Source organism: Lactuca virosa, chromosome 9, assembly GCF_052849685.1.
Source record: "Lactuca virosa cultivar CGN04683 chromosome 9, Lactuca_virosa_CGN04683_v6, whole genome shotgun sequence".
In the NCBI taxonomy this organism is placed as follows: domain Eukaryota; kingdom Viridiplantae; phylum Streptophyta; class Magnoliopsida; order Asterales; family Asteraceae; genus Lactuca; species Lactuca virosa.
In genome coordinates, this window is record NC_136434.1 from 101,431,451 (window position 1) to 101,454,269 (window position 22,819).

Sequence of the window (22,819 nt, forward strand, 5' to 3'; positions counted from 1 at the left end):
TTTGATACAAAGAGGAACTATGGAAGATGAGAGAGAGAGAGAGAGAGAGAGAGAGAGAAGTAGACCTCTTTTTTAATTATTAAAATAAATAAATAACTATTAGATTTTTTAAAAAATGAAAGAAAAATGAAAAATAAATACCCCAAGGGTATTACCGTCATTTCACTCTACCGAGGGACCAAATCCGCAACGAAACTAGCTCAAAAGAACCACGAAGCCAAAAAAGTCGAGGTTTGGACTAGGCATGAGCAAAAGGACCGAACCGGCCGGAACCGGCCCGACCCAGACCCGGACCCGACATGGAACCGGCTTCGGCCAAAATCAAGAACCGAACCGGCCGACGGTTCTACCGGTTCCGGGTCTGGTTTTTGCTGGGTTTTCGATTTTGGAACCGGTTTTCGACAAATAGCAACATATTTTGGGGTTACGGTTTCGGTTTATGCCCGGTTATTGAATGTGATTATAAGCTCGAAGATCAATAACATGAATGCAAAACTGTTATGTTTTTTATATACATATACTGATATACATTGAGTATATACATATACATGGATAAATATTATTGTATTTTGTTTGTTTTTGTTAAATATCCGATTCCAAATGATTTATGTATAAAATATTAGCATGGAACTTGTCAAAAACTTACAACATGTAAAAGGCGGCTAACCTAAGTTTTTGTTTTAAAGTAGGTAGCCTTTAAAAGGAAATATAAAATTTTTTAAAAAAAAAAAAACTTTGTATTGTTTCAAAGTATTAATGGAAATCTTATACTTACTTTGAGTTTGAGATAAACAAATAAGGTGAAAAAGGTGGAGGAGTAATAAGAAGATTAAGGTGTTGTTTGTTTTTTTGAACCTAAAATGTCTGAAGTCTGCGGACCACATCTGCAAGCCTCTGCGGCAGAAGAGATGGACAAAATGTCTGCAGTCTGCAATAAGAAGACTGTTTGTTTTTAACGTCTGCAGATGTTGAAATAAATTGATTTTTCAAACTTAATTTCATGTCATAAACAATAAAAATGCATTTTCAGCAAAAAAAAGAAAAAAAGAAAGTGGCCTATGTTTTTTTTTTTAGGTTAAAATGAGGTCTGAAGACCTTTGAAGACAGTGGCCCATGTCTGCGCCAGGAAGACCTCGCGCATACGTTTTTTTATCTGCGCACTTCCAAAAAACAAACACTCTGCGCGGCGCAGACAAAAGTGGTTGCCCAGATCTTCACAAAAAAAAAAAACAAACAACCTCTAACTGTTCTAATATACATATACTTGGAGTCGCCGTGCAGTGCTTATTGAGTTGTTTCCGTGGCTTTTCTTTTACGATTGTTTTTTTTTACGTCCAGTCCAACATAGAAGATAGAAGTCCAAACGACATAAAGGTTTGGGGTTTTTTTTAAAGACTATCCGGTCCGGTTCCCGGTTTTGGGCCGGTTCCAATGACCGGTTTTTACCGGGTCCCGATTCCAAAAATTGCCGAGATTATGGTATCGGTCCCGACCCGACCGGTTCCATCGGGTTCCGGTTCCGGCAGGTTCCCCGATCCATATGCTCATCCCTAGTTTGGACTAAACCTCACAAAAATGCATACCGCAGGAACCATTTTTGCAGTTTTGTCTAGAAAATATATCAGAAGGGCATTACAATCATTTCAGTTTACCGGAGGATCAAAACCATAAACAAACTACCTTAAAAGAACAATGAAGCCAAAAAAAAATTCAAGATTTATATATTAAACTTCAGAAAAAATACGCACCACAGGACATTTTTACAGTTTTGTCTTTTTAGTTAACATGAGAGACCAAATAAACGAAGCGGTAAATTTCTGTATATAAAATAATCCATTTCGAAAGAGTTGGCAAATGGTTTTTCATTTTACACACCAATCTACACTAAGCCTAGGACACACCAATCTAATACCTATCTACTAATATCCACTGTACAAAAATCAATGCACCTTTGTTTTAAGAAAAAAGCCACGCGCCTTTTTGGCTTATAAGAAGCTACGCATCTTTTAAACTTTTTTTTTTTTTTTTTTTTTTTTTTTTTTTTTTTTTTTTTTGCAAACTAACATAGATACATCAAACCTTTAATCTAAACATTTAAATTTTATGATATTTATTATTAAACCTTACCGTTAAATTAATTTTATTTACTATAATTTTAATAATAAAGTATTTTCCAGTGACTTTTATTTAATTTATAATATATTAAAGCAAAATATTTCCTATTGCTTTTTTTTTCTTCTTTATTTACAAATTAACCCTTAGATACATCAAACTTTTAATTTAAACCTTTAAATTTTATGATATTTATTATTAAACCTAGGTGTTAAATTAATTTTATTTACTACAAACTTAATAATAAAGTATTTTCCAATGATTGTTATTTAATTTATATTATATTAAAGCGAAATACAAATAAAATATTTTGTAATATCAACTAAGTTTTAATTAATGTCATTTAACATCTATAACATTTATATTTTTAAACATAAAGTTGTAACTAAAATATAAAGGTAAACAAACAAAACATACATCCGAACGTTAATAAATTGTTTGACAAAAATAAATTTATTGTTTTTTATTTGATAAACGAATGTACATATGTACAAATGCATTACTTTTTTGAGGTAATTTTTTTTTATCAACGGACATGGAAAAAAATTATGGGTTTATATATATTTTTTATAATTAATGATATTAGGTTTATGAAAATAAAATAAAAAAGTCTAAAAATATGTCAAACAACTTTTGACTTTTTTTTATAACTTATTTTCTAAAAAAGTCACGATATTTTTTTTTGCTATTAAGTTACACAACTTTTGACTTTTTTTAGTCTAATTATTAAAGATATGTCATACAATATATTTATTGATTTTCTTTAAAAATATAATTTTTTTCCCATGCAACATTAAACCTTTTCGTTTTTTATAGATGTTTGTGGTTTACTTCTAACAAAAAATAAAATGTATTGAATTTTTAAAGTGGAATATATATATATATATATATATATATATATATATATATATATATATATATATATATATATATATATTAAGTTTGTGGGTTTAAGTCTAAAAATCAGGTTTAAAAAATTGATGAAGATAAGGTTGAAAAATTTAATGAATTTTTTTTTATAAAAACAGTATTATTGTTATCTTTTTTTTATCTTATTAAAAAGTAAGTTTAAAATTAATAAATTAATAAAGTTAGTAATAAAAATTTATTAAATAATAAAGATAATAATGATTAGGTTATTATGAAATATATGTATAAAAGTTAATCTAATGATTATTGATGTGATTATTATAGGATAATGATATAAAAATAGAGGTATAAAATAGTGTATGATAGTAGACTGATGTTGTCTCTAGTACCCGATCCATAGAGGTATAGAATAGTGTATGATAGTAGACTGGTGATGTGATTATTATAAGATAATGATATAAAAATAGAGGTATAGAATAGTGTATGATAGTAGACTGATGATGTGATTATTATAGGATAATGATATAAAAATAAAGGTATAAAATAGTGTAGGATAGTAGAGTGTGTTGTCTCTAGTACCCGATCCATAAATCCAGGAAAACTTGATCATATGATAATTCACAGAAATCATGTGTCCCAAGAAAATAATATACAAAAAATATTAAATAAAGAATATTGGGACCCACATAAAACGGCCGTTGCCCGTTGGCTGCAAACTCGATTCAAAAATCCATAAATCGAGAAGAAAAAAGCAGCTCAAATCCCTCTACACAGATTCAAGAAAAAAGCCACCAACTGATTCACACAAAAATTAGCACACAAGTTCTAAAGATCTTTGAATCAGATGTGAAGCGGAGAAGAAGGAACAAGTTTCCAATGTCGTCGTGTTCTGTGGAGAATCAAAACCCTAACCATTCTTCCCCGTTAAATTGGTCCAACCTTTGGTTGAAGAACAAGAAAGCTCTTGATCATGTCTCTTCAACTATCCGCCGTCGTTCATTCTACAGAAAACCCCCACCACCACCCACTCCCCAATCACCACCGCCGCCGCCGCCACAACAACAACCACATGAAGTGACCGTTGTTCCTCCTTCTCCCCATTTTCAACAAACCGATAACAACGAAACCCTACTTCCTGATTCCCCCGATGTAGTCCCCTCTCATGATTTCATTTCCCTCCTTTCTGATGAAACACTCCTGCAAATTCTCTCCAAACTCCCTGACAAATCTCAAAGGAATTCGAGTTCATTGGTCTCCAAATCGTGGTTCAATCTCCAAGGTAGTTTGGTAAGGTCAGTTAGGGTTTTCGATTGGAGTTTCCTTACATCTGGTCGTATGCTCACGAGATTCCCTAACCTCATTGACATTGATTTACTTCACGGAAGCGTAATTTCTAGCAGCCATACAAAAAGCTGTGGTCTCTCTTTAGGCCCTGAATTTGGCCCCTTTTGCATCGATTCCGATGTCTTTTCACCAAACAACCATACTTTCCGACCTGTTAACGAAGTAGATTCTGTGTTGAAATCTCTAGCTACTGCATACCCCAATCTTCAACGACTTGTACTCCTAAATTCTTCCGAGATTGGGTTACTAAATCTCGCAGAAGGGTGTCCGAATTTGCAAGAAATGGTTTTGCATCATTGCCATGATCAGATTTTACGTGGGATTGCTGGGTTTACAAATCTGCAGATACTGAAGTTGATTGGAACCATTGACGGATTCTATTCCTCTTTGGTTTCAGACATAGGGTTAACAATTCTTGCTCAAGGGTGTAGAAGGTTAGTGAAACTTGAACTCAGAGGATGCGAGGGGAGTTATGATGGAATCAGAGCAATCGGACAATGTTGTCAAATGCTAGAAGAACTCACCTTCTGTGATCATCGAATGGATAATGGGTGGTTGTCAGCTCTTTCCTACTGTGAAAATTTGAAAACTTTAAGCTTAGTTTCATGTAAAACCATCGATCAAAGCCCTGGACTTGATGAACACTTGGGAGCTTGTAGATTGCTTGACAGATTACAATTGGAAAAGTGCAGATTATGTGAAAAGGAAAGTCTGCGAGCACTTTTTCTTGTGTGTCGATCTGTTAAAGAAATGGTTGTAAAAGATTGCTGGGGTTTGACAGATGGCATTTTTCTCAATGCCAATTTGTGCAGGTAGTTTCTTGTTTTCTTGATTTCTTAATTTCACTACTTATCTTCTCATAAAAAAAACAACTTTTTTTTGTGCTATTTGATGTTGATACAAATTATGATTGTGTGTTGATAGGAGGGTTAAATTTCTGTGGATAGAAGGATGCTCAAGGGTAACAACAGAAGGTTTAGAATCTGTTGTCCTTTCTTTGAAGGAGCTTGAAAGCTTGAAGGTGATATCGTGTAAAAATATGAAAGATGATGAAGTGAGTCATGTGCTTTCTATGTTGTTTTATAGTCTTAAAGACTTGAAATGGATGCCTGATAACAGATCGGTTCTCTCAACAAGTCTTGTGGGGTCCGGAATGGGTAAACGAGGGGGTAAGTTCTTTAAAAAGTTGCAAATTTAAACATGTGAACAACTCTTTCAAGACTTTTGTTGATTGTAAAGATAATGTAGCACTTGCACTTGTTGTGTATTAATGTGTATTAATTACTAACTTGATAGAATTCTTGTTGTATGAAAGAATGTCAATGCTTTATGCAATCACTACCTTTTGGGTTTTTTTTTTTTTTTCTGTATTTAAAGTGACTAAATGGATGATGACTCTTGTATATATGAAGTATGTTTTCTTTTTCTTGAACTGAATAAACTATCTGGATGAAACTAATGATGAGTTTTATCCTATGTTTATGGATGATAAATAAAGTATGTTTCTTTCCTCATGTTTCCTTCGGTACCTTCCTTAAAAAAACTGGAGAATATGGCGTTAAGAAGGAGCTTTGATGGTAGGGGTATTTTTGTAAATGGTGATGGATGGATGAGTAAAGCTCTCATTTCTAACTTAACACACAAAGTAACGACATGTATCTATTAAATCATCAAGTGAAAAACAAACTCCTTAGGCCCCAAATGTGTTGGAGATGGGCAAAAGAATTAGGACCTCAAGGGTCTTGAACTCTTGATACTCTTTTTATATATTTACAGTATTAGTAATATTTAGAGATTGACAATTTCAACTCATTCAAATCAATGGATAATATTAGTGGCTTTTAAATTTAATGAAAAAAACATATGAAACAGGTGGAAAATGGGGGCATAACGTGTTTTCAAATGCTTATAACTACAAATCATCTTATTTAAAGAAAATAAATTATTATTAAAAAATATGATTTTTAATAAGATTCATGTGTTATAAAGACAAAATACATAAAACATGATAATCAAAACTTGTTATAATTCATCAATATTTTAATTGTTATTTATTATTGTATGTAAAGGTAGACCATGATATATTAACCAATATGGTTAAAATGTAATTTAAAATAACTAGCATCGTATTAGAAAAACTAGCTAGCAGCTAGAAGTAACTTTTATTTTTATTTATATAGAAATATTTGATAAAAGGTAGACCATGATATATTAACCAATATAGTTAAAATGTAATTCAAAATAACTAGCATCGTATTAGAAAAACTAGCTAGCAGCTAGAAGTAATTTTTATTTTTATTTATATAGAAATATTTGATAAAAATAGTTGTTATCTTTTAAATATATAAAACTATTTACAAACAAAAAGTTTCCAAAAACTACTCCCAAGTAATTTTGAATTCGAAGGTTTTTGTATAAAATAAAAAATAATACCTCCCACTGCCAAATAATTTTTTTTTCGAGCTTTTCATTAAAAACTAAAAAATCCTAACAAGTTTTTAAAAACTCCTTTCCAAATACGCCCGTAATAATAAAAAAGTATTTTAGTCTTTTCTTCATGCAAAATGCAAAAAACTGGGGAAAGAACAAATGCGAATACCATTTGTAGAGTGTCACAATCGTCGAATTGAAGGGAAAGCTTCGCTTTTTGTGCAAATCTCATTCATTTGTTCATCATCTTCTTGATTTTCAGTGTTCGCCGTTTGATTCTCTGCAGCTGCACGGATATAGAGGGACGATGAAGAAGGATAAATCAGTAGTAATAGAGAACCCTAGCGGAAGTGGTGTAGCTAAATCATCTTCTTCGAACAGGTTATTTGTACGAGAAGAAGAAGAATCAGAGAGAAAACAAACTACTTACGACTTCCCCTTGCCAATTGTTACTCGTAATGGTTCCTCCAAATACGATTTCGTCAAGGTTTGATTCGTTCACGTTGATCCGATTTCTCCGTCCTGATAAGATACGTTTTGAGTTTCAATTTCGGACCTTGTAATTTTCAAATGAAAACCGATACGAATGTTCTTGCAAATTTGGACCCTGATCAGTACTTGTTATAAATTAAAAGGTGGCTGGATACGAAATTACTCCATTGCTTAATCTTTCCAGTAAAAACAACGAAATAGGTGTTTGGAATGAAAACGGTCCCAAATGAAATCAACTTGAAATTCGAAGAGTAAACATATCTGATATCTCACAGTTTGAGTTAAAATGTAGCATTTGCGAATGAATAAGTACTATATCAACGTCCTGGGTTATGCACATGATTTTATTATTGGCTGAGTTTTGTTTCATTGATTTCAGGTGAAAGTATGGTTGGGTGATAATGCTGATCACTACTATGTCCTCTCAAGATTTTTGCTTAGCAGAATGTTGACTGTTACTAAGGTTCGGCCTTCAATCCATGGTTTCTTACAAGGTTCAATCCACTAGTTGTTATATCTTTAGAAGTCTTTATGCATCAAGAAACCTTTCATTTGCATGTCTAATCAGAAAATTGTTCACCATTTCATCTTGATTAATGATAATCAAGAATGATAGGTCCAATAGAAAAAGCTAAAATAAACTTTCAATGTCCTAGAAATAGAGAAAAGAAGAATTACCTGTGGATGAAAAAAAAGCATGCACCTACCACCAGTGTTTATACTTATGTTATATTTTAAGATAACCTTAAATTTAAGATTATCATGCTTTATTTTCAGATTCCCAATCATACTGCTCTCAAAATTGCACTTGAACTGAAGAAGTTGCTGGTAGACAATAGCCTTCTTGATGTGTATGTCATCATATTCCATCTTTTGATTGCTATCTTTTGTTGCTTCAAATATCTCATTTAAGTTGTTCTGCAGCTCCCAATCTGATCTGGAAACTAATTTGTTTAAGGTAATATATCTGCAAGATCCATGTTTTTCCTATATTATGCTACTTTATCCATTGACTGAATTACAAAGTTCTGATTGACCTAAAACTTCTGCATGAAACTTCATTGCTTATCTCTATTTCCAGCTCATGAAATGGCGTGGCTATGGGCAAGAGTATATAAGTCGTTACAGGATGATGACAAGGTAAAATGAAAGAGTATGAAATAAATAGACTTGGTGATTGTTTATAATTTTTTGATTATAATTACATCCTCCATAGATTTCACCATCAAAGGGTACCACTGGTCATTCTTGTATGTGGGACAGCATGTGTTGGAAAGTCTACAATTGCTACCCAACTTGCACAAAGGTTAAACTTGCCAAACGTATTACAGGTGAACCCTTTTACATAATGTTTTCTTTGACAAACTTATGTGCATAAAAGATACATAAACTCCATTCGGATTGACATTCATTATTCATGAATCTTTGATATATGACAGACTGATATGGTCTATGAATTGCTAAGGACTTCAACAGAGTAAGTAAACTATCCATACTTACTTTTTCCTTCCATAATCTGCATGATACATATAACTTATGCTCTTTTTATTACTTATTACCTCAGTGCACCATTGGCATCTTCACCTTTATTGGCACGTGACTTTAGCTCCTCTGATGAGTTAATAACTGAGTTTTGCAGAGAATGTAGAATAGTCCGAAAAGGTAAATTTATAGATACAGATAATAAGTGGTTGTTTGTAGCATTATGGAAACATGTCCTTATATAAGTTCATGTTTTGACTTTTGACATAGGTTTGGCTGGTGATTTAAAGAAAGCAATGAAAGATGGAAAGCCAATCATTATTGAGGTATTTCATATGAACACAAAGATTCACCTTTTTGGGTTATGCAACAGAAAATAAAATGTTTATGGTTGTAGGGAATGCATGTGGATCCAAGCATATACCTAATCGATGATGGAAATACCAACAAGAATGCTGAAAAGATGAATAAGGGTCCTGAAAGTGTTCCTGAGAATATTACTATAAGTTAGCTCTTAATTTGATCTCCTGCATTATTTTTATAGTTTTTTTTCTTAATTCTAATTGGTTATTTGGCTATTCAGTTAACAGTATGAAAGATCAAGTGTTGGAAAGAAAGGCTATTCATAAGAGAGAAAAATCTGGAGCCCCAGAGCCAGTTGTAATTCCTATTGTCCTAAAGATGGCTGAGTTTGATCATAAGGTGAAAACATGTTAACTTTTTATGAAATGTACCTTTGATGCATTTTTTTAGTTTTTATTCTTGACTTCCTATCATCTACAGGCATTACTAGAAGAGTGGATATCTACACGTAAATTCAGCAGATATCCAATCAAGGTAGAATGTTTCTTTTTCTTTTAACTTATTTGTAATTATATAAGGATGTGTCTTTTTCACTTTGAGTTGTATATTAACTTAGATAGTTAAAAGTTATTTTTTTTGTGGACTTTTTCAGGATAAAGACAAACTGATTAGCAACCTAAATACCATTCAAGATTATTTGTGCTCTTTCACATCACAAGTACACTAGCATCACTTGTTTTTTCTCTTAAACTAACGACACCTTTTTTTGGTCAACTTTTCATATTTTTATTCATGTTAACAGGGCTCAGAAGTAGCCAACATATCCGCAACAACTTTCCCTCAAACACTTGACTGGCTCCATAATCATCTTCTTCAGGTAAACATCAGTTTCCATTCATGTTTCTTATCAATTAATTCTTAATGTTATGTTTCTCCAGCGTATTGAACAAGGTATATCCTCCGCCTCTAAAGAAAATGTTGGTCAACATGATGAAACTTAGATTCGGGATTTCATCTCCAAAGTCAATGTTACAATAAAGACTCAAACTTTGTCAAGACTCATCTCATTTACAATAATACAAAATGGTGACAATTGTACATTTATATTCATATTCATATAGCAAATATATGGTTCTCAAAAGTGCCACTTGGGTCTCGTTTCTTCTTCTTTTTCTGTCAAATCTCTGTACTGATACCATTCTCCTCCCACTTTACCAACCGGAAGTGGGGCCCGGACAAAAATCTCAACAGGTTTAGGAACATGAACATCTAATGAAATCTCCATCTCCTTTTCTTCAACTAAAGTTGACCCCACTTCTTTGACCCTTTGACCAAGACCAATGGGTTCAACTGTTATCCACCCAAGACCCGAGATCGCCACATCACACGCAGGTCTACACATGACCCAAATCATAACATAAAAGATAGCCTTTTAATGGCATAAAAATATAAAATTCAACAGATGTTATAATAACAGTCAAAATAGTTAAATACATAATCATATATCATACCTTTGTGTGTCATCGAATCTTATTTGTAACTGGCGAATAGTTTCGAGTCCTGTCCAAGTTGCTACTTGTTCTCCACTTGGTGGTGTTAAAGCAACTCCTACTTCTTTCTACACATGTTATACAAGCTTCTTCAATTTTTAACATAATGTTTAGCATAATACATATGTTTAAGTCGAACTATACCTTGTAGAATTGTTCTGCTTTATTTGTGGGTAGAATATGAAGCTTTAAGGCTTTGGGTCCATAAAATGTTAAACATGTTTCCGGAAGGACCTAAAGAATAGAAATATAACATTAAAAAAAAAAAAAGAAGTAAAATGATTGTGGAACTTGGTTATGTAAAGATAGTGAAGATTAGAAAGTCAAAATACCTTCAAAATATCGATTCGAACAAGGCCTCCCCAAAATATGGAAAAGCCAGTTAAGTCATTGAACTCCATTTTCTCACTTACCCATTGATCCAAGACTACCTGTTTCTGTTAAATCCAAGAAATAGCAACATACTTTCACTTTCAGTGTTATATAGTTTCAAAACATAAGTAAATGAAAGTACATTGCTATTACAAGAAAGGAAAACATACTGTAAATGATTGACCTCTGAGTCGACTCCTGGGAGCAAGAGCAGGTAGATCTTGTGAATGAACCACTGCAGCTTGCCTATGATGGAGATGAACTCCAGGTGTGTCATATAATTTCTGAATCAATTATCCAACAATTTCAACTTTTACAAAAATGGCCCTTCTTCATTTATAATATACTAAAAGTTGAAACAAAATGACATGCATACCCCTCCTCCAAGGAAAGCGTTAATTGGAATTGGGCCAACTGTGGTTCCAGGAACAGCAGATTGTATTGGTTTATATTTTCTTGCCATTGCAGCAACTGGATCTTTATTTGAAAGCATCTCTGTGTATGTTAAATTGGTCATTAACATAAATATAACTGCAACATTCTTTTTTTTTTTTATCAAACTCCAAAAATTAACTTACTCAATAATGCATTGATAAATGCAGATTTCCCCACATTAGCTGCTCCCTGAAGAAACACAGAAAATTGTCACTTTTTTTAGTAAAAAAAGCTAGCATTTTGTTTTGGCAGTTTAAGAACTTAATTTTGTGGGTCCCTTGTACTGAATAACTAACCAGAATGTACACATCCCGCCCCTGCAAAAATAAAAAAGTGTATTATGTATCTTTTTTCAACATCATTTATCCAAACAACACTTTGATAAAAAGAAAAAAAAAGGAAAGTGGATCTTACCTTCTTCTCCTTCTGGATTTCAGAGATAACTCCAGCAAGTCCAACCAATGACTTTGAACTTGTCATATGGACACTTAAAACACTACAACAAAAAAAAAAAAAAAAAAAAAAAAAAAACAATATATGAATGTTTCTTTTTCACTTAATGCAGAAGGAATGCAAAATCAGAAAATTGAGGCTTCCCCCATGAAAACAGGGCCTTACTTAAGCTTCTTTTTCATGGTGGCTTCCACAACCCAATCACCAACACAATTAAAATCCGTCCCTTTTGGAAGAAGATCAACCTTCATCAACATTGTTAACAAACATAATACAAAAAAATTAGCAACAAGAATCAACCAAGAAACGGAGAAAAGAGAAAGAATATTCACCTTAGTCACAACTAATATAATCGGATTTGCTCCAGCAAGATCACGTACATGAGCCAAAAAGCTGCCATTGAAATCCACTATATCAACCTAAAAAACAATCAACCATTCACCATTAAAGCTATTTACAGATTATGATTCTACAATTGAAATCCATGATAAGCCTCACCAGTTTTACAATCAAAGCCTTTTCATGGCGTAAATGGCGTAACTTTTCTCTAAGCTCCTCCGCAGTAACAAACTGTTTTCCACCGGCGTAACCTCCATTTCCGCCCACCGCGGTGACCATATGTCCATGAGATAACAACCGACACCTCCCACAAAGAATTGTTCTAAGCTGACGATGTTTCTTCTTCTGCAATTACGCTAAACAAATCAGTTATATGAAACAAACAATTGTCCGAACACAAGTACCCAAATTTCAATTCTTATACCAATTCATAGGTTTCCGGGTCAACATAACCCGGGGCATCCGATTCTGAAATCTGCAACGGAGCTCCACACCCGTAACAGCTGTAAGTTGATGTCGAAGTAGGTTTCAATGAACCATTGATTTTCTCTTTCTTCTTCTTCTTCTTTTTCTCAAGAACGAGAGCTGAAGCTGCTAAGTGTTGTTGTCGTTCAAGGAAGATATCGCCTCGGGTCGGGGCGGCAGCTCCGGTTCCTTGTGATTCAGGTGCTGAGACTGATAATTGGGTTTGAGTTGGTGGTGGATTTTGTTGTTGGGACTGTGAATTAATGGCTTTGCAAATGATTATGGTTCGACTCGAATTGCAGAATTTAAGGGTTTTGAAATGGTGAGGAAGGAGGAATGTGGAGAAGGAGGTGAGGGAGAGGGTTTTAGGAATCATTATCGGAATCAGAAGTGTTGGGGGTGGGTTTTTTCGAGCTAAAAACGTTTTTGAGAATCTTGTTGGCTTTTATGGCCCCTTTACTTTTATTTATTTACGTTTTCGCCCCTTCACTTTAGTCCTATCAATAGTGTTGCTCGAATATTAATCTATTTGGCTTGTTATTTCTCAAATCGAAAAATACATTGTTATGAAAAAACTATTTAATTAAATAAAAAGCTTCATGTGTATAGCTTATAATTTTACAAGCAAAATGAAAAGATTCATGGTGAAAGAGTTTCCACAATAGCTTGTTTGACTTTGACAAGCTTATTGATCCAAAAAAAACTCTCAATAAGCTTTTATTATGGATGTTTTTAGTATTGTGAAGTTTATAAGATATATTGAAAAATAACAACGCACTTAAAAATGATTGAGAGAAAAATTAAATAAGGGCATATATGTAAAAACTATAAGGTTGAAAAAAAATAATAATGGGAAATTTTCTTTTCATTTACATTTTATATTGAGTTGTGTTGTTCAGAAGCTATGTTATGCAATCAAAACATCCTAAGTGTTTATTAACGGTGTCACACCGTAATAAGTTAATAAACTGAAATGAAATAATTTATTTAAAAATGTTTATTAGTTGTATTTAGATTGTGTTTGACTCACTACTTGAAAAAAATAGTTTTTAACGGAAAATCTACTTTTGGTTTGATAATGCTATGAAGTATGAAGATGGGGAAGTATGCAAAGAAGACAATGTGGCATACGGTGGAGAGGGAGAACACTCCCTCTCCCCTATGCAATGTCCCGCACTTACACCTCCTTTGTGGGAGAATTGAATGACAACCAACATCTATCTTCTCTCCTCTATTTTTAAATGCTATATTTTTAAAAGTTGGATTCAAATGAATAAAGGTCAAATGAATTCCATATGAATCCACTGAAAAATAGTATTTTGGTACAAACTGATCATGTCCGGTTTGAAAAAAATGGTATGTACTATATAGACAACTATATTTAGGTACAAACTAGTTTATAAGTTAGATGACAAATATAAAATGATATAAAAGAACGTTTAGAATAATTAAAAACTAAAAGACAACTATATTTAGGTTTAACACATTCTCTTTGTACTATATATCATATTTGCAATATTATTATGAATTTCTCATTTCTAATGGCTCCACTCTCGAGCGTTAAACAATTTTGTTCATCTTAATCAATGAAAGAAAGAATCAAATTTATTGAAAAACACTCAATTTTGTTTCTTCGCGGTAAATCTTGATCATAAAAGTTGAATTTTATTAAAATGTATTAATAACTTTTATTTCAAACATTAATTTACATTTTTTTTCCTATAAACATATGTTGCGTATACTTATCTTATTACTAAAGTTTTTAATAAAAAAATATAGAAAACCAATTATTATATTTATATTTATAACATATACTTATCTTATTACTAAAGTTTTTAATAAAAAAATATAGAAAACCAATTATTATATTTATATTTATAAAATATAGTGTCGCACCTAAAAAAAAAAAGTTTAGATCATTTTATAGTAACTATCTCAAATATATTATAAAGTCTATCTCAATTTTTTTTTTTATAAAACTAGCTTATAAGCCATCATCATGAGTACCTTAGTTGTCTCACGAATTCACAAAACAGAGCATAAAACACAACATAAACCATTTTGTACAATCTAAACATTCAAAGTAACTTATTACCAGTAACAAAACCCCAATAAGCTAATAAACACTTTAAATAAGCAAATTTCAAACACTCCCTTGCTAGATAAAATCATGTCCACATTTAGCTCATTAAGTAAAAAAAAAAAAAAGAACAATTTAGTCATTAAACCCCAACCAAAAACATAAGATGCTAGCCATCAATCCAAGGGTAAAAACTAAAATGAAGTTCATACTTATACTCCCTCCTATCAAATAAAAATCATAAAATCATAAAAATAACCATATTTAATCATATGTGTAGAAGCAAAACCAACTTCATACTTATAATGCCCGATATCATAGAGGTTGCATCTCCAAATTGGTATGATGTTCATGTCCATTCACAGCTGATGATGATGATGATGACTCTTGATTATTATCATCAGCAGAATTCATCTGCTGAACAGGAGGAGCATTAACAAGAGTCATTGGCATCACAAAGTTATCAGAAAGCCTTCCCTTCATCTCCCTATGTTCTTGACACAACGCACACCAATGCATACAACAATGCACCAAACACGGATCACATGGTGAATTCTGCAAATTCAAATAAACTAAATACATTAATTACATCACAGCTTCAAATAACTACATTACAACAAGGGCATTCATGTCTTTTTTTACCTTAAGATGGTATTTCTTCTGCAACATTTGTCGAACAATCCCAGTGTATATACCACACATCCACCAACTAAACAGCAGCCCTTCACAAATGAGAAATGATGTTCTAGGGTCAATAACTCCATGCAATGCTGCTGTTGTTGCAGCAAGTGCAAGACCTCCTTCAATGAAAATTGCATGAAGAACACATGGAGTTGTTGTAGAGCCATAGTCATCTCTTAGGGTTTCATAATTGCGCCCAAAAAGAACACATGGACAAAAAAGTCCTGTCCAACCTGAACATATGGTAATATAAAAGGGAAATCAGATGAGATTTATATATGCTGTGTAGTGTGGTGTAGAAATTTGGTTTAAGAGAAAAGCTTACAGCTTTCTGGATCTTCTGCACAAGCAAATATACCAGTTGTCCATTGCTCAACAGCAGGAGGCTCAAAGCTCTCAGGTAATGGTTGTCCACATTCATTGCACTTGCGCACATTTAACTGTAAATTAAGTGAGATTAAAAGGATGTAAGGAATTTGTAGAAAGAAATATGTCATATCGTAACAAAAGAACTAAAGAATTATCCTGAATTAAGTTGATTTAGATAAGAAAGATCTAAACCACGTTGCCACACAAAAAAAGCCCTAAATTTTGAATTTTCTGAAGAGGTTTACTTTTGAAGTAGTGTGAAAGTTAAATTTCAAGGATTAGAATGCATCCAGATCTCGAAACATGCTTCAGAATTTCTAAGAACTAATATAACTTATACAAGTAATTGAAATTGGTTGATTGTATTCTTCCGAACAAAGGGCTTTTTAAGCTAACAAGTGAGTACGTTCACATCAAGCAATGTCCATAGCTCCATACCACGTAATCACACTCATCGTCCTTAAAATCCGAAAAACCCTAAAGTTAATTGATTAAACGTTGAACGCTAACCGGATCGGTCAACTGACTACAATTGGTACACAAACATGCCGTGATCAAACCTGAGGGACTTCAATAGGCTGATTGAGCTCTCCCGGATTAACCTCGACAGGCGCTTGATCTTTGTTCAACTTTACATACCGCGATGGATTATCTCCATCCGCCATCTGATCTGAAACAACGAGTGATCAAATTATAGAAAAATGAAAAGACGAAATTCTAAAGTAATCAAGCGAGTTGAATACAAAGACATCGACCGGAGCTCCGGCGGCTTGTCCATACCCTTGACTGAATTCAGCAACTAGTCAAAGACAAAATCTGTGATACGAATGCAGATGATCTTCGGTCCGGAAGTAAACGGATATTGGAGGAAGATTTAACAAGGAAACAGGTCTCTGACTTCTACGGAAATCCAAGCGAGTTGCAATCTACTGCTTGTAGAGCACCCCCAGTTTAGAGTTAATTACATAATGAGTCCCTGCACTATATTTCAATATGCGGTATTAGTTCATTTGACTTTTTCTATTTTTAGTTTTATTTGTTCTCCGGTTATTTTAAGAAAAGAAAATTTTGAATGAGAGAAAGAAAGAAAGAAAATGTTTATATTTTCATTTGTTGGAAATACTTTACTCGGACCCACTCAGGTTCGACTTGGCCCATAGAACTGTTTTGTAATTGCCATTAAGGAGAGGTTTATGGAAGTTTCGTAATTGTCATCGAAGGTCTTCTTATGCTTATTTAAAACAACTTATGCTTATTTGTAAAAGTGTATTAGTTTTATCAGGTGTCAAAACGAAGTTTTAGAAATAGTGTTTTGATTAGTTTATCCGGTATTAAAACGTAATAAGTTGATTAGTTATTTTTTAGTGTTTTGTAATTTCTTCTTATAGATGTAAAATGTCAAATAAGGGTCGGATATATAGAGACATATATTTACAATAGGGTTAATATGGTAAATTGGTTTAAATGAGTCATAAGCTATTTTAGATAAGTTAGTATCCATTAACATATCAAAAACTCATTATTTAAGTCAATCAACACTTTTAGTTTTAATCTATTCAAACACTAAAAACTACTTATTAGCAGTGTCAAACCATTATAAGCTAATAAACACATTAAATAAACAATCCCAATAATCTTATAATTCTTTTTCTCCTTTTACGTTTTATCCTCATAGATGGTAGAATTTGAGATTTTAGTTTCAGATTGTTGTTAATTTCTTCTTCAATAGTTCAAACTCATCAATAGAGGTGAGCCTTTTTTTCGGTTTCGTTTCGTTTACTCCCAAACTCTTTTGCTTGAGAGCTTGAGAAATTGTGGTTTTTAATTGAGGTTTAAAAATTAAAATTGTTATTGAATTATTCCTTATAGTTAAAGCAAATAACACCGAAGTTGATAGTTTCTTAGTGTCGTATCATAAATGATTAGTCTTAATATTCTTTTAAACTATTTAATCATATCATTAACTTCTATATGCTTATTTACTTTTTTGAGCTATTTAACCATGAAATACGGTAAAAATATTTATATACGATCAATTACCTTTTTATGTCATTTTTGTGGGATTTTAGGATCCCAATCCCAATTTTACATTTCTAGTCTTGCAAACTTGAAAACGATTATACGTAGGATCTTAATCTTGACAACTTTGGTTGGACAAAATTTATTTACTTTAAAAAGAAAAACTAAAATAAAAGATTGGATCGAATACAATGAATATACATAAATCTCTTTATCCAATAATAAAGAGTTCATACTTTTCAAACTATAAGGCCTTCTGGTATAGATAGCACGAGAGTGCTCGTGGTCTAGGTGGCCACGAACCACGACCGTGCACACCACCCCGGTGGTTCGTGGTGGGTCGTGGTCGTGACTCTCCGTGCTCCCGACAACGAACCCAAACGGCCAATAGTTTAATTTCTTGCATTTAAATCTCGTTTGACCACTTTCTTCCTTCCCTAACGGCTCCTTTTCTATTTCTTCAACATTCTCCTATAAATACTACCACTCGTCTTCTTATTTTCATACAATTCTTCTCCCCTTTAGATACATTTTTGTTGTTTGATCCTTCAAAAACTATGCCTCCCAAAAATAAGAAATGGTCAGAAGAGGAAGAAGAGAAATTAGCACAAGCATGGGTGACAGTTTCTGAAGACAACGCTGGTAAAACTTCCGATTCTTTTTGGATAAATGTTGAAAGTGTTTTCCATGGTTTAATGGGTTGTGCAATTCGAAATGTTGATGAAATATGCTTGAAGTGGCGCGATATAAGGCCCAAATGTTCTGAGTTCAATGGAATTTACAATTTTGTTGTAAACAACATACACGAAGCTGGTATCGATCCGGTTAATGTGGTCATTGAGCAATATGAAAACACAAATCATCAACGTTTTAGACATGTCAAAGCTTGGCAAAAATTGAATAATTCTCCAAAATGGAACACAAATTAGAAGTTTGGTATTTTTAGCCTTTTAATTCTTAATGTTATTTTTATTGTTTTTTATTTTAGTTAATGTAATTTTTAGTTTTAAAGTTATTTTTATTTTTTTCGTTTTACTTAATGTAGTTTTTAATTAATGTAATTTAGTATTTTAAATTAATGAAAATTAGTATTTAAAAAAACAATTATATGAATTTTTATGTATTTTTGAATTAAATTTAATTAAAAAAAATGATGTGGAGTGGTGTGTTAGTGGTAGGTATCTCATGTTAGTGGTAGGAGAATGTGGTGTTGATGCGGCACCCACCACATATGTGGTATGTGGTGGGTATAACGGATGGCCTAATAAGCTCAAGCTTTACTTCACTTTTTTCTAGAAGATTTTCCAACGCACTCTTCACGGACCAAAAGGTTGGAATAGTTTATTTATTTTTTAAACATTAACAATACCATGATACTGAAAATATATGGATTGCAAAGTATTGCATAGTAAATATGTGTCTATATTTGATCTTATAAAAGTGAACAATCCTTGTTACTTTGTTGAAAATTATCTACGTGTGATGTATTTGACTATTTATAGTTAAAAAAAATATAAAGCTTACATGTTTGAAATTATTTTAATGAAGAGTGGGATTATAAACATTTAAACTCTCATAATTAATCATATTTCGATTTCCTCCTTACTGTATGTGCAGGGCCGGCCCAGGTACCTGGGCGGCTTGGGCCTTGGCCCAGGGCATCAAAGTTATTGGGGGCATAAGTCTGAGCCCAACTATTATGCATATATGTAAAAATTTCGGCCATTCTTTTTAATCAGTAGATCCGTATTACGCTCGATGGGAGTGAGGGCGGCAAAAAGTAAATTGGGCGCGCGGTAGAACAGAAGACGAGGAGACAAGTCGAAAATTCTGATCCATTGGAAACGGATTGACACACCATTATTTACGCCCCTAGCCAGACGGTTGGAGATTTCATAGATGCAATGGACGTTAACTTGTGTGTTTGTGATTTCTGATTTTTCTTTATCAGTATGAATCGAAATCAGTATCTCTAATCTCCACTTCCGTAATCATCTGTAATTTGTTAGGCTGTAATCTTCATCTAATTATCTAAGCTTTTAGTCTCTCACTCGCAAAGGCACAATATCACCTTCTATTCTCCCTCATGTGATTTTTGTGTGCGGGTTGTTCTTATTATAATAAAGATTTTAGAGTTAATTTAGAGTCTAGCTTCCCATCCTGAGTTATTGTGTGGTTGAGCGAAACTAAGTCCAAATGTGTTTTCCAGCTTTTTTAGACATTGGCATCTTTTTGTTTTTTTTATATCAAAAACACATTTGTATTCGAGTGAAAGATGTATCTTCCGCCACTTTTTGTATTCAAGTGAAACACATTTGTAGTCACTACATGAGCTACGTTGTAGCAAAAAAAATTAACTTCATATTTGTTTAGTTGTATTTACAGTTTTAGTTATCAATTGTTTAGCATTAATATGCTTGTCTTTAGACATTTTTTGGTTGAACGCTAGAGTGTTTAGTTTTTTTTCAAGATCTTAATCCTTTGATTGCTTAGCACTAACTTAGTAACTTATAACTGTTTAGTTCTTAATCCGATTGAAGGATTTAACTTGTAATTGTTTGGTTATTTTGGGAATTGTTCATCTAGACTTCAAGGAAGTAAATAGAGGATTTGAAATTCTATACAAACCAACAATACTTATTCATTGTGTGTGGGATTATACACATCATAAATTCTTCATATCAAGTTTGCATCTGTATATTTGAGAGAAATGATGCACACTAGAAGACGATGCTAAAGATAATGAGTTTCATATGGAGTACACTAAAATTTTGATTTGACAATAGAGTTGGTGTTTACAACTCTAGATGTTAATTTTTCAAACTCTAGAGTATAATCACAAGAATGTTATAATCACAAGAATGCAAACACTTCTATGATTAACATATCACCGGTATTTTGTAGTTTAACTTTATAAAAACGGTATTTTGTAGTATAATATATCACTGGTATTTTGTATTTTGTAGTTCAACTTTATAAAAACGGGGCATAATTATGCAATTTCGCCCGGGGCATGAAAAACCTTAGGACCGGCCCTGTGTATGTGTACACAAAAAATCATACAAGAAAACTTACATGAAGACCAAATTCAAAGCCAATAAGAAGTGACTATTGAGTCAAACTTCAAGTGGTGCATTTGAGAGCTACTCGAATGGAAACAAAAAATGACTATTCTTTGAACCACTTGATGTTGATGTGTCACATCATTGTTATTAATAAGGAAATTCAAACCACATTCAACCTATTTCAAATGGTAGCGAATCAAATTATAAGATCCTTGGTGAATGTATGTCAAACAATCATTTAAAGAAAAATATGGATTACATTTGGAAAGTTTTTCTTGCACCAAAACCTGATTATAAAACCTTAATTTTGAGTTATTTCATTTATTGGCATACAAAGTGGTAGTTTGAAAACAATTATTTAAAGAAGACAAATCATTTCTTAGGAATTTGTTTCTTTGTATTTTGGTTGATGTCTTTCCTAGTCAATGAGAACTTAGGGTATCTCGTTAATGTTTCTAGCATAGATCGTGACATTTATATCAATTTAATGTTAGGTATTCTTAGTTGTATTTTTTTTATACAGCTGAATTTTTATTGAAAAAAGTTAGCAAAACACTAACGAAAAATCATTATAAAGGAATAGCCAAAATTGGGTTTGAAAACCATGGAAACCTACTAACACTTATTTTCCTATTCTTATAAACAAATCAATTGTATGGATAATCAACCAAACTCTCGGTTAACGTATTACGTCTAACATTATTACCACCAAAAAGAATTTCATTACTAAAATTCCACATAAGCCACAACATAGTCGTGACAATTGATTCCAACGTTAGATGTTTCATAATATACATCCTTATTGAGTCTAATCAGAGGATAACATCTTCAATCGTAGTAAAAAACAGGATAGTAATATCGCACCACCTACCCACAAACTTCAAAAGATTCGAAGCCACTTGACATTTAATAAAAACATGGACAATATCCTCTAAATCTGAATTGCAAGAAGCACAAATCACTTATGAATATTAAAACCTTTCGTGTCCAAATTCAATCTTGTTGGAAGCCTATTGAGACGACACCACCGATAAAAAATATTCGCTTTTCGGGGAAGGTACTTAATCCAACGAGTGGAGATCACACCATCAAGAAGAGAATTGTCGTCGATGATTTTCGTAGCTTCCGACACCGTAAAATAATCAAACCACCAACATCCCACACCTATCTATCTCTAGTCACGGAAGGATTGAAGTCGAGGATCATATCCAACAATTGATTCATATGTGAAAAATTAGACCCTCCGAGAATGGGTCGAGTCCAATTCCACCTCCAATCGGTTCCATTCCATCGTTGGAAGATATTACAGCCTTTAATAACTTCCAAAAGAAACAATCTAGGAAAACGATCCCCTATCCAATGATCATTCCAAAAAATAGTAGAAGCTCAGTCACATACATGTCTATGAATAGAATTCTGATAGATAATAGTTGAATCATGGAGTTGATTGATTATTCTCTCAATCCTAGACCAAACACCTTTCTTTAACCGCAAATTGTCAACCCATCCCAAACCACCATCTTGGCCATGAAAGACTTAAAAAACGTTACACCACAAAGCTTCATGGTTATTGAGAAAACGCCATTTCCATTTAAGGAGTAAGGCTTTATTAAATGCCTCTAAAGAACCAATATCTAATCCGTGTTTCTCTTTATTTGCCAAAATTGCGTTCCATTTGATCCAATGTAGTTTTCGTTCACCTTCTTCCTTCTCCCAAAAAAAATCGGCCCTCGGTCTTTCCAAATAAGTATTTACAACACTTGGAAGTTGGAATACGAAACATTGACATATAACAAATACCTAAAGACCCCAACATAGATTTCAAGAGCATATAACGACCACCAATGGAGAGCATTCTAATTTTCCAAAAAGAAAGTTTCTTGTGAAACTTATCTATAATAGGCTTCAATCCTGAGAACCGAGACATGCAAGCACTAACTAGAAGCCCTAAACATGTA

At 32.8% G+C, this 22,819-nt stretch overlaps 4 protein-coding genes across 6 annotated transcripts; 2 read left to right on the forward strand and 2 right to left on the reverse strand.

Annotated features, from left to right (window-relative positions):
- Positions 1-3,647: 3,647 nt before the first annotated feature.
- On the forward strand, positions 3,648-5,686 carry LOC145141162 (F-box protein At5g07670-like). Its single transcript, XM_079074491.1, has 2 exons — positions 3,648-5,138; positions 5,251-5,686. Exons 1-2 carry the CDS (start codon positions 3,859-3,861, stop codon positions 5,522-5,524), a joined length of 1,554 nt encoding a protein of 517 aa, XP_078930617.1. The 5' UTR covers positions 3,648-3,858; the 3' UTR covers positions 5,525-5,686.
- Positions 5,687-6,871: 1,185 nt separating this feature from the next.
- LOC145136916 (P-loop NTPase domain-containing protein LPA1 homolog 2-like) lies at positions 6,872-10,137 on the forward strand. 2 transcript variants are annotated; one of them, XM_079071024.1, is made up of 15 exons: positions 6,872-7,243; positions 7,628-7,711; positions 8,026-8,099; positions 8,173-8,206; positions 8,330-8,388; positions 8,480-8,579; positions 8,688-8,725; positions 8,813-8,910; positions 9,001-9,056; positions 9,128-9,236; positions 9,314-9,432; positions 9,514-9,567; positions 9,686-9,751; positions 9,836-9,910; positions 9,972-10,137. In XM_079071024.1, exons 1-15 carry the CDS (start codon positions 7,064-7,066, stop codon positions 10,032-10,034), a joined length of 1,209 nt encoding a protein of 402 aa, XP_078927150.1. In that variant the 5' UTR covers positions 6,872-7,063; the 3' UTR covers positions 10,035-10,137. The 2 variants fall into 2 exon arrangements, with proteins under 2 accessions (XP_078927150.1, XP_078927149.1); XM_079071023.1 differs by having other exon boundaries at positions 6,873-7,243; positions 8,465-8,579.
- On the reverse strand, positions 10,010-13,053 carry NOA1 (P-loop containing nucleoside triphosphate hydrolases superfamily protein). Its single transcript, XM_079071022.1, has 13 exons — positions 12,607-13,053; positions 12,342-12,527; positions 12,176-12,262; positions 12,009-12,088; positions 11,805-11,886; positions 11,687-11,707; positions 11,534-11,579; positions 11,332-11,450; positions 11,126-11,239; positions 10,916-11,020; positions 10,728-10,817; positions 10,545-10,651; positions 10,010-10,427 (listed from the first exon to the last, which is right to left on the reverse strand). Exons 1-13 carry the CDS (start codon positions 13,021-13,023, stop codon positions 10,169-10,171), a joined length of 1,713 nt encoding a protein of 570 aa, XP_078927148.1. The 5' UTR covers positions 13,024-13,053; the 3' UTR covers positions 10,010-10,168.
- Positions 13,054-14,840: 1,787 nt separating this feature from the next.
- LOC145140901 (cell number regulator 6-like) lies at positions 14,841-16,672 on the reverse strand. 2 transcript variants are annotated; one of them, XM_079074288.1, is made up of 5 exons: positions 16,558-16,672; positions 16,338-16,447; positions 15,734-15,848; positions 15,370-15,641; positions 14,841-15,282 (listed from the first exon to the last, which is right to left on the reverse strand). In XM_079074288.1, exons 2-5 carry the CDS (start codon positions 16,440-16,442, stop codon positions 15,043-15,045), a joined length of 732 nt encoding a protein of 243 aa, XP_078930414.1. In that variant the 5' UTR covers positions 16,443-16,447; positions 16,558-16,672; the 3' UTR covers positions 14,841-15,042. The 2 variants fall into 2 exon arrangements, with proteins under 2 accessions (XP_078930414.1, XP_078930415.1); XM_079074289.1 differs by having other exon boundaries at positions 16,338-16,442; positions 16,558-16,669.
- Positions 16,673-22,819: the final 6,147 nt, after the last annotated feature.